Source organism: Gobius niger, assembly GCF_951799975.1.
Source record: "Gobius niger genome assembly, chromosome: 7".
In the NCBI taxonomy this organism is placed as follows: Eukaryota; Metazoa; Chordata; class Actinopteri; order Gobiiformes; family Gobiidae; genus Gobius; species Gobius niger.
In genome coordinates this window covers 18,541,174-18,551,354 of record NC_136858.1, presented here as the reverse complement: position 1 = coordinate 18,551,354, position 10,181 = coordinate 18,541,174, and the positions used below count along the sequence as shown (strand labels likewise).

Sequence of the window (10,181 nt, the reverse complement as noted above, 5' to 3'; positions counted from 1 at the left end):
TGAACGAGAAATACTTCAAACTGATTATCTTAAAAAATTGGAATTAAAATAGCTATTTTTTCCCATTTCCCTGTCGTAGTTTTAATGACACTCTGTGTCTGTAAAACACTAGTATAATAATATACTTAATGGGGGACGTCGTCATCCGTGTCGAACGGTGGCGCTAAAGTGCATTCGTTATTTATAAACGTCTGAAGTGTCATGGCCGCTTGCTATAAGCCCCGACGTGCTGTTTCTCTGTTGTTTTTGTAGTGTTGAATAGAAGTTATTCGTAATGTGTCAAGTGGATCAGACCTACAGTGCACCCCTGGGGTCTTTGGACACCCCAAGGTACGTCCAGAACTGTACTGTCGGACACGGAGAGTGGGATTAACACTCAGGAGTTCTTCCAACCTTGATTTTTGTTAACTTTATTACTTTGAAATAAATACTGTACCGAGATATTTGTATATTGATTAGAATATAAAGTCCTTAAAGTGAGCTTTTGTCTGTGTGTAGTATTTCGAAGTTGTGCGTGAAATGCAAAGTGCACCCCCCTGCTGTTCTTCTCAGAGTTGGAGATCCTTATTGCAGGTGAGAACATGTTGCTTAAAATTAACAACAAAAATCGTAACGAAACTAACTTCTTCTTTAAAAATAATTGATTTGGTAATCTTTAATGTAATGAACCCAAAAGATCACCTTCACCACATTCCATCCATATACCCATACAGTTCTGACTTTAGATGTAATCCATGACTTCAAAGCAGCTCTTTACTAAGAAATAATGAATAATGAAATAATTTCACACTACACATAGTCAAGGCTGAGGTGATTAATTTTATTCAGCATGTGCACTGGCAATATTACTTTTAACATTGCTCTTCCAATGCTAGGGGTTGCTTCAATGATTACTTCATTCACAAGTTCAGAGCCATGTTGGGCAAAAACCGAATCTTATTTCCTGGAGAAAAGGTGGGTAATGCTAAGTGGTGTTTTAATTGTGAAACTATAGATTGCTATTCTTTGCCATAATAGAGTATTTGCGTGTTGACATTTGTCAGGTGCTCTTGGCTGTGTCGGGGGGTCCCTCTTCATGTTCAATGCTTCATCAAGTTCAAGAGGTACAGAAAATATTTCCAATTTTACAAGGAATAATTGCTGCATAGCTAACTTATTTATTTACCAGGGCTTGAGTGTGAATGCTCACAAGAAGCTCAGATTTACGCCGGGGATTGTTTTTATTGATGGTAAGAGTTAACAGCCTATTATTGTGTCTATCTCGCTTAAATATGTAATGATTGTAAATTTCTGCCTGTTCAGAGGGTGCTCTGACTGGGCGCTCCCTGGAAGACAGAAACAAGACCAACAGTGAGCTAAAGGATCTGTTTGAATCCACTGGCCTTCCTTTTTACATCATTCCGTTGGAACATGTAGGTGTATTTCCATACCTCTTTTAAGATATTTGTTTCCCCTATGGCATTATAGAGATATGAGAATATGATCCACTGACCAATTAATAATACAAAGTCAAAGATGCACAGGCAGTTAATGACTGATGATAAAAAGAAACCCCTTTATTGAGTAAAGTTAATGGAACAATGATATCTATAGACTTTGAAGTGTTGTTTTTCCCTCCAGGTTTTAGAGCTTCCCTCCTCAGTCCTGATTCAGCCCCACTTGCCCAGCACAGAAAGTGCCGCATCATACAAGGTGGCTGTGGGGGAGTTTGATCAGAACAACCAGAGGATCGCTGTTCAGCCTCCAGGTCAGGAACAGGACCCAGCTGCTGTGAGTGAGGTCCACACGCTCGAACTGCAACAGCTCATGGCATCAGTGAAGACGCACACAGCCCGGGACGAGCTGCTTTGCACATTAAGGTCACAATTACTGTTCTTCCACACCAAAAGCACGCAGTATGTTTTTACAAACTAAACCTAAAGACCTGAGACTCAATCATCTACTGAGGCACTCCTCCTATAGAGGCCTATAGGCCGGGCACTTAACTGTGATTTTAAATTGAGCTGAATAATATGAGGAAAAATAAGCAATATGAAATAACGGTAATGGCTGTTGTTATAACATTTCCATTTTGACACACAGCGGTGCCTAAGTGAAAACAAATGTCCAAAAACTCAGGAGATCAGGAGAATTAGCATCACTATAACTGTGACTTTCCTATTATCAAAGTTATTATGCATAGTTTAAGGCAGTGTAAGAGTAATACATGTAAATCTCAGTCAGAATAGAGACCCCAGTGATAGAATGATGTTTTGATTCTCTTTCTGTAATGGATATGATTTTTACAAACCTTATGAAAATAGGCAAATCTAGTCAGAATTGCAATAAAGAACAATACATGCTGCTACTGATTTACTTCCAATGAACCAAAAGTACTTATGTTTTTGAGTGTCTGGGTTGTGTTGTGTCTACAGGCAGCACTTGTTGTTGCACACTGCTCGTTCTGAGGGCTATAGTAAGCTGATGCTGGGGGACAGCTGCACCCGACTGGCTATGAAGCTGTTGAGCAATATCTCACTGGGCCGAGGAGCCCAAGCCGCTCTGGACACGGTCAGGATATCTCTGTACAGCAAAACCATCATAAATTAACTCTTTAAAACACTTGAAATGTCTCTATTCAAACAGGGCTTTTCAGACGCTCGCTACGGTGACGTTATTGCAGTGAGGCCAATGAGGGACTACTCTGCTAAAGAAATAGCTTATTACAACCACCTGTTCAATGTCCCTTCTGTATTCATCCCAGGCTTAGACTTCAAGGTGACTTCACAGCAAAATCAAATGTGACGAGTAGCACCGTACATTCATAACATCATATGGGTGTTTTTTTTTAATTTTTTTTAATCTTTTACAGACCTCAGACAAGGACAGTATCCAGAGACTAACAGAGAGTTTTGTGACCAAACTGCAGTCTGAGTTTCCCTCTACTGTCAGCACCATCTACAGGCGTGTAATACACTACAGTGCTACCATAAACACTGTACACTACAGTACAAGCCAGCAGAGCAAATTGCAAATAAATAATTCTGAAAGTGTGTGTGTAGCTTAATGTGCTATATACTCTATCTAACAGGACCAGTGAGAAGCTGCAGACTGCCTGTAAGGACCCTTCTGCCCTAGATGACAGTCCTAGGTGTGTGCTGTGTCTGTGTGCTCTGGACACGGCTGCAGGTTTGGCTTCTTTCACTTCTCTGTGCTCAGCATTGGAGCTTTATGGTGGCATAGTCCTAGCCTGAGAGTACCCATGCTGCTGTGTGCGCTCGAATCATTTCGAACTTCACAGCAGCCTGGGGACCATGGCCGAAATCTTCACATGGATTTGGGGACCAATCACAGAACAAGGAGGGACGGCGAGATGATGATGCATTATTCGACATATGGAAGCTTGTAGTTTGTTTACGGATCCAACATGACGGCAGCAGACGTGACGCCATCTTTCGATCAAGCTTTAGACCGTGTTAAATAGTTTAGCTCGAACGTTTACAGCCAAACCAGCCAAAACCTGCAGACATGGTGTGGCTTGAACTTCCAGTTTTTTTTTTTTTACTAATTTAATTCTGTGCTCCTATGATGATGCGGGACAGCCCCCTCCTGTAATTGCCTTAAATGAGAGGTTTTGTTGTTCAAAATACAGGGTTTACATTAGATATCAAGTCAGGTGAAAATCAAAATATCATGAAAAAAGTGCATTAATTTCTGTTATTCAGCTTTTTTATTTTAATTTTGATTATTATGGCTCAGCTGCCATAATCATCAAAATTATATAATCATCAAATTATGTCACTTTGCATGTACTGAGTCTATATTATATTAGTTTCACATTTTAAGTTGAATTACAGAAATAAATGAACTTATATTGTAAGGTTTTCCAGGTTTTACCTGTATATGGTACATTTTACATTTTATTGCTGTATTTTAGCTTTGTTATAAACATATAGGACTTTCCTATATGTTTATAATTTGAGGCTTTTCTCTTTAGGAAATAAAGCCTTTTTTTTGAATACCATCAGTAACAGTCCTTACTCATCTATTGATTTATGTAATTTATGTCCTTTAACTGAATGCCATTTTTGTCTTATGTCTGTCAGAGAATGCTTCTGCTTTCCAAGCCACAATGATCTCAGAACAGCTTTCTCAGAACAAAAGTCCACAAAATGACTGCCTTCCACCTCATAAAGGTTGTACAGGTGAGTTCTGCAAAGTTGATTTGGATATGCAAGTGTTGGGGTAACTGCTGTATTAAAGTCAGACCAGCATCAGGAAGGATCCAAAAGTGCAGGTCTGAGAACTAACAAAATGATCATCACAGTGAGTGAAGCTATAATTAGTCAACAGGACTCAGTTGGTAGAGTTGAGGATGCATCGCTGCTTCTTAGCTTTTGTGGTCAGAAAATGTGATACAAGAGCAAAGAAGCTTCTGTGGATAGAGGCGAAAAGTTCTCAACTCAACCAACTCAATCCAGTCGACAATATATTTCTACACTATGTTGAATACTTCCTGAGCAACTGAGATCCGGCACAAACTAAATGATGTAACATGTCACTTATGGAGTATTAAAACACATCACATGAACTTGAATTTATCAGTGCATTTCATTACTGCAGTGAACCTATAAGATTTCTGGTTGTTTCGTTCAGCTACATAGGAGCTACACAAAGCTTTTATACAACACAACCCACAGAATGAAAACTATTTGTTCTATGTTCTGGTTTGGCTGTGCAGATAAAACCCAGTCTTCTTCTGACTGTTCTGGACAGTGCCATGGAGGAAGCTGCTGCTCTTCTAACAGGTACTAGGCTCCCAGTACAAGGATAATTTGTCCTTTTTAATAAACAATAAATGTGATGTATTGTTTTTACAACAGGCTAGAACCAATGGAGCTGAAAACTCTATTGTGTTACAGTTGTCAGGTAACCATTAAAGATATGGTAAGTGAGAGATGGTAAAGTCTTTTTAAATTGTAGCATTCCTGTATTGTCTCTCCCCTTATATTGTCACATTTGGTCAGTTATCGCTTTTCTTTTCTCACATTCAGTCATCATTGGAACATATGCCGAATTACATTATTTCAGAGGCCCAACGGAGACTGAGAAGGTAAACTTCAATTTACATTACATACAAAATAATTGTACAAAGAATAAATCTTCAATGTTTTCTGTAGGTCTCAAATGAAAGCAGAGATCAGTAATTTTTTGCTGGATTAACTAAAGGCTGGAAGAACCCCTGAATTTTAAGATACACTGCATAGTTAAATAACATTAAAAACTAATGCAAGACTTTTCAATAAATGTGTAGACCAAGTATTGGACTTGAGGGCCTGTGGGGGTACAGCAACTGAAACCACTTTTTTTTAATACCGAAATTGTATGCAGACATAATAAAATTCAACTCTAATGTCACGTGTCATTTTATTAAAGACGTATGTAAAAGACACAAATGTTCACATACAAGTATTTACAAGGTTAAAGTGATTTAGATACAATGACAATGTTTAGTATTTAAATATTGTTTATGCTGGCAGAGGGGAGAGTAGATTTGTCCAAATCGTCAAAATATGGATGTGTCATGGCTTCACGAGCAGAAATCCTTACTGGAGGGTAGTAGATCAGCATTTTCTACAGACAAAACAAAACAGTCAATAGACTTGAAATTGACATAGTACTCAAAAACTGGACATTGAGACCACTTTGGTGTCCTGGCAAACCTAAATTTTGCACCAAAATTAATCCATACCAGTGATAATTGTGCTTGACTAAAACGGCACCAATTGATGTAACCTTATGTTTACGTCAAGGATTTCATTCAAGTATATTTATATAGCACATTTATAAACTGATGTTGCTTCACAATATACAATTCATATAAAAAGATTCTGAAATGTAGGCAAGGCCTGAACCTGGACAAAATACTAGAGCAGGTAAGCTCGAGGGCAACTATTCCCAACTGTAGTATTTATATTTACTTACATCCAGTAGGTCTAAGCCATTCTTATCCAGATTTTTCACCATTGATGGCAGGTTCCCAGATTTCCATTTCGGAAAGGTACTCTTGTAATCGGGCAGGCTCTCCACCTCAGGCCACACATTATTGTTTGGGGTCCCCAAAGTTCTGAACTCACAAAAATGCAAAGGTTTATGAAGCATGTTCATGGCGTACATGTTCACTAAGCATTGATTGTCACAATATACCTAAAGATCCTGAACAGCTGGTCTATTTCTGAATCGCCATGGAAGAGAGCCTTCTTTGTGGCAAGTTCTGCAAAAATGGTCCCTGTGCTCCACACATCCACAGGTGTGGAGTATCGAGGAGACCCCAGGAGGACCTCTGGAGCCCTGTACCACAGTGTGACCACCTATGAGACGCAACTGATGTTAAAGAAGACCATATTTCATGTTGACAAGTGAATGCTGTGCCTTTCTGACCTCATGTGTGTAAACTCTGACAGGAACCCCAAAAGCTCGAGCCAGTCCAAAGTCAGCCAATTTGATCACTCCCTTGTTGTCAATCAAAAGGTTCTGCGGTTTTAGATCCCGATGAAGAACTCTGCGACAGTGACAAAAGTAGATTCCCTCCAGGATTTGGTATAGGTAGCTCTATAGCAGACAAAATAAACTGATTAGAGCACATTTACCAAGAGGGTGTAGACTGAAGTTAAGTTGCTACATTTAGAATTTCAATCGGATTTGAGAAATTAAATTATTGGCTTGCTAGATTTTGTTTACAATAATTAATTACATCTATATATAAAAAAAACATCAACAAGTAAGAATAATCGCTATAATTCAACACATAATAGGCAGCCATTTTTTTAAGCCTTTATTATGAACTGCTGTGAAGTAAACATACCTTAACAAGCATGCGGTCCATGTATTGGCCAGATGGAATAGAGTCGAGGTACTTTTTTAGATCCATGGATAAAAACTCAAAGATGAGATAGAGGCGGGACTCTTGCATTAGAACATCCAGCAGCCTGTACAAAGTAAACAAGGCTTCAGTGAGTCTACATCAAAACAGTTAAACTGTAGTCATTCATAAGCAATACTATCATGTTTGACCTGTGCAATAACTGCTGTCACTAGAACCATCATCATTCCAATGATGTAATGCGGTCATTATTCCAAATAATAGGGAATAAGTTGAATCCTATGGAAAGTCCACCATACCTGACAACATTGGGATGTTTCAGCTCCTGCAGCAGCGATACCTCTCTGACAGCAGTGCTGGGGACACCCTCATCCTCACTCTCCAGGCGGATCTTCTTCATTGCCACGACTTGTCCTGTGGCCTTGTGTCTGCCCTTGTATACCACTCCATATGTACCTGATAAAAAACAGGACATTTTAACAAAGGCGTACATGGCGTGTTTTTTCTTTCAGGTTTTATTCTGTGTTGGTTCAACAGAATAAAATAAAAAATAAAGTATAAAAATAGAACTATGACAGCTGAGAACATCCGTACCACACATGCAGGTTATAAACATTTGGAAAAATCAACTAGTCAAATGCCAACAGACCGTCTTAAAAGGCTACAGCACAATTTGACCCTTGTCAAACTGTTGGAGTTTGCTTTAACCCTACACTTACCTAAAAAAACAAACAAACAAGAAAAATACAAATCACACACAAATTATACTCACCTTCACCAATTTTCTCAATCTTTAAGTAATCCTCCATCGCCGCCCCTGAGAAAAAACAGCCATTTTACAGCCAAAGCTGAATTGATTCGATTGACAGGAGTACAAACTAGTTCAATATGCCACAAGTATAACGTTAGCTTAGCGCTTGCTAATCTAAGTGAATGTATCCTTTATCATTAAAACAAACCCTCTCACAATCAAGCGATGTTTAGACTATGATATAAGCATTTACTAGAGATGTTTATACAGCAGTAAGAACACTTACGGTAAGAGAAACTGCTCGTTGTGTTGTTGAAGACGTGCCGTGTCTGATCCACGGAAGAATCTCGAACGTTTTGAAATAACCGCATTACAGCAATAGTTCAAACCTCACCAATCAGAGGCCTCCGTGTGTTTGAAATCCACCAATCAGAGCGTAGCGCACGGTCACATGGGCTGAGCGGGAGCGAGGGCACCGGAAATGTATTATAAAACTTAAAATTTGGGAGTTGCTCATAATCACAACTGCCTTTACACTTCAATCAGTTCACTCTGACTTACACTCTTGTCTACAAACATGATTAAACGACAAAGGTTTTCAAAAAGGGGGAGCAGTGCGGCATGGCTTCGTATAATTTTACTGCACAAAGCGCGACCTCTGGTGCCTGATATTGTTAACTGCACCCAAGTGAGCGTGCATGGAGCTAATACAGGGGCATGGGTCACCAACTTTTTGCAGCCGAGGACTTCTTCAAGGGCATCAGGCACTAGATTCATGATCAGGCATCAAGATGTTCGGGACTGGGGCGTATGGCTACCAGGTCAGGTGAGCTCTAGCATACGTTCTTGCCTCTTGTGCTTCAACCATAGACTGTAAAATAGCTTCAATTTTTCAGTATAAATAGATGACATTATCATATTTTATAGGCATTGTCTGCTGAAACCTATAAACTCGTGTTATGTGTATGACCTGTATTTATAAAGATTGTTTATAAATAAACCAAGCCCTAATTCATATTATTATATGTGCAGTTGTTGTTTTTTTAACTACACTTAACAACGTCAGATTATGTTCATTAATCAGGCATGTTATAATAAAAAACATGTAACAAAAAAGGTTTACTAAATAACTTTATTGTTGCACATCATTTTAACATATCTGCAGCCTTAAAAGAGGATTGGACATTGCACAGAAGCTATACATCACAGGTGGCTGATCTTTTACTGTGTAAAGTCACACATATATGAGCAGCCTGCAATACTCATAGAAAGTGCTTAATGTTAAATAAAGCCTAAGAAATGCATTTCAGAGATTGTCTGGCATAAAGAAGAAAAGAGAGAAACAATACTGCTCAAAAAATAAAGGAAACACTTGAACAACACCATATAACTGTGTTTATGTCATATATAAATAAAGGGAACACTTGGGAGTTACATTCTGTTGTCCAAGTGTTCCCTTTATTTTTTGAGCAGTATATATTTGCTGAAATAGCCTATATTATAATATTATACTGACCTTTTCATTTTATTTTACAGTACCAGAGAACCACATAAAGTTGTATAAAAAACATGATAAAATGCAATTAAAAAGTTCAAAAGTTTAGTCACTGTGTTGCCATAAAGACATGTTATATTGTAATATACTGTAATTCTACGGCACAATGGAATACTTCATTATTTGTGGTCACTTTTGTATTAGTATACTATACTCAAATAAAGACTTTAAAAGTGCTGTAACGGTGATAGTAGTAGGATAGAACAAGTATACAGTTTGTACATACTCATGTAATACAATATACTGGAGATAAATGTGACAAAACAGCAGTATGGTGCGCTTCTAAAACTCAACATGCTATAACATAAATACTTTCCATTTCAGGGAATTTTGGTATGTCTCATTTGCCACAAAAACAGGGAAACTGTTGACTATTTCTTGAGTCAAAACTCATGAACATAAATATTACGTACTTAATCAAATACGACAATGAAAAATGTCATATTTGCAACATTTGAGAGCATCAGTCTGTGAAAGATGGGACAGCTGCGCTAGAGGATTTAAACCATGTGAAACTTGGCACTTGGTGAGGCACTAATGAATTGGATGTGGATGCCTCCAAGGTAATTTAGCCGCGAAGGATCCTCACATTTGGGAAACATTTTAAGTCTCAAACAAACAATAAAATAGGTATTTACAGTTAGACAATAGAAATTAATATTTGTAATGTAAACTCAAATCAATTTCACCAATCCATAACAGGGCGATTTACTGTCTGCTCACTACAGGTGAGATGAAGTGGAGAAACACAACTTCAGTGTGTAGGGATTAGAGCCATCTGAAAACATACAATTGTCATAGCCTTGCAAATCTAATACACTAGAATATTTTTGTATAGGTGTGTGTGTGTGTGTGTGTTTGAGGCTCACTGGGAATCCTGATCTGATAATGGTTGAGAACAGTCAGCGCCTCCACAGCATCTGTTTTGCTCTCAAACTCCAACAGTCCTGATATGGTCTTAGAAGCAGCTGAAACAGAGTCTTGCAGTTATAATCATGCAGAGGTAGATTGAT

General features: G+C 38.4%; 3 protein-coding genes across 3 annotated transcripts in view; 1 reads left to right on the top strand and 2 right to left on the bottom strand.

Annotated features, from left to right (window-relative positions):
- The first annotated feature begins 194 nt into the window (after positions 1-194).
- Positions 195-5,381, top strand: ctu2 (cytosolic thiouridylase subunit 2 homolog (S. pombe)). Its single transcript, XM_079560483.1, has 16 exons — positions 195-330; positions 499-573; positions 876-954; positions 1,044-1,103; positions 1,169-1,229; positions 1,303-1,412; positions 1,621-1,859; positions 2,415-2,550; positions 2,626-2,757; positions 2,852-2,943; positions 3,071-3,168; positions 4,086-4,184; positions 4,721-4,787; positions 4,863-4,926; positions 5,034-5,092; positions 5,160-5,381. The coding sequence occupies exons 1-16, from the start codon at positions 275-277 to the stop codon at positions 5,200-5,202; spliced, it is 1,470 nt and encodes a 489-aa protein (XP_079416609.1). The 5' UTR covers positions 195-274; the 3' UTR covers positions 5,203-5,381.
- Positions 5,382-5,448: 67 nt separating this feature from the next.
- Positions 5,449-7,982, bottom strand: cdk1 (cyclin dependent kinase 1). Its single transcript, XM_079560503.1, has 8 exons — positions 7,900-7,982; positions 7,635-7,679; positions 7,162-7,318; positions 6,845-6,968; positions 6,421-6,591; positions 6,187-6,350; positions 5,965-6,106; positions 5,449-5,613 (listed from the first exon to the last, which is right to left on the bottom strand). Exons 2-8 carry the CDS (start codon positions 7,669-7,671, stop codon positions 5,497-5,499), a joined length of 912 nt encoding a protein of 303 aa, XP_079416629.1. The 5' UTR covers positions 7,672-7,679; positions 7,900-7,982; the 3' UTR covers positions 5,449-5,496.
- A 1,430-nt stretch (positions 7,983-9,412) lies between these two features.
- Positions 9,413-10,181, bottom strand: part of hnrnpll (heterogeneous nuclear ribonucleoprotein L like) — an 8,610-nt gene continuing 7,841 nt past the window's right edge. Inside the window, 2 exon segments of the mRNA XM_079559385.1 lie at positions 9,413-9,946; positions 10,038-10,152. Of these exon segments, the coding sequence (XP_079415511.1) occupies positions 9,891-9,946; positions 10,038-10,152 (171 nt within the window). The 3' untranslated portion in view covers positions 9,413-9,890.

Excerpts from the sequence above, each read along its gene's own strand:
- ctu2 (XM_079560483.1), top strand. The coding sequence starts at position 275 with ATGTGTCAAGTGGATCAGACCTACAGTGCACCCCTGGGGTCTTTGGAC. Across the intron at positions 331-498 it reads GGGTCTTTGGACACCCCAAG|TATTTCGAAGTTGTGCGTGA; the intron begins GTACGTCCAGAA and ends GTCTGTGTGTAG. Across the intron at positions 2,551-2,625 it reads CCCAAGCCGCTCTGGACACG|GGCTTTTCAGACGCTCGCTA; the intron begins GTCAGGATATCT and ends CTATTCAAACAG.
- cdk1 (XM_079560503.1), bottom strand. The coding sequence starts at position 7,671 with ATGGAGGATTACTTAAAGATTGAGAAAATTGGTGAAG. Across the intron at positions 6,592-6,844 it reads TGGACCGCATGCTTGTTAAG|AGCTACCTATACCAAATCCT; the intron begins GTATGTTTACTT and ends TGTCTGCTATAG. Across the intron at positions 6,107-6,186 it reads CAGCTGTTCAGGATCTTTAG|AACTTTGGGGACCCCAAACA; the intron begins GTATATTGTGAC and ends TTGTGAGTTCAG.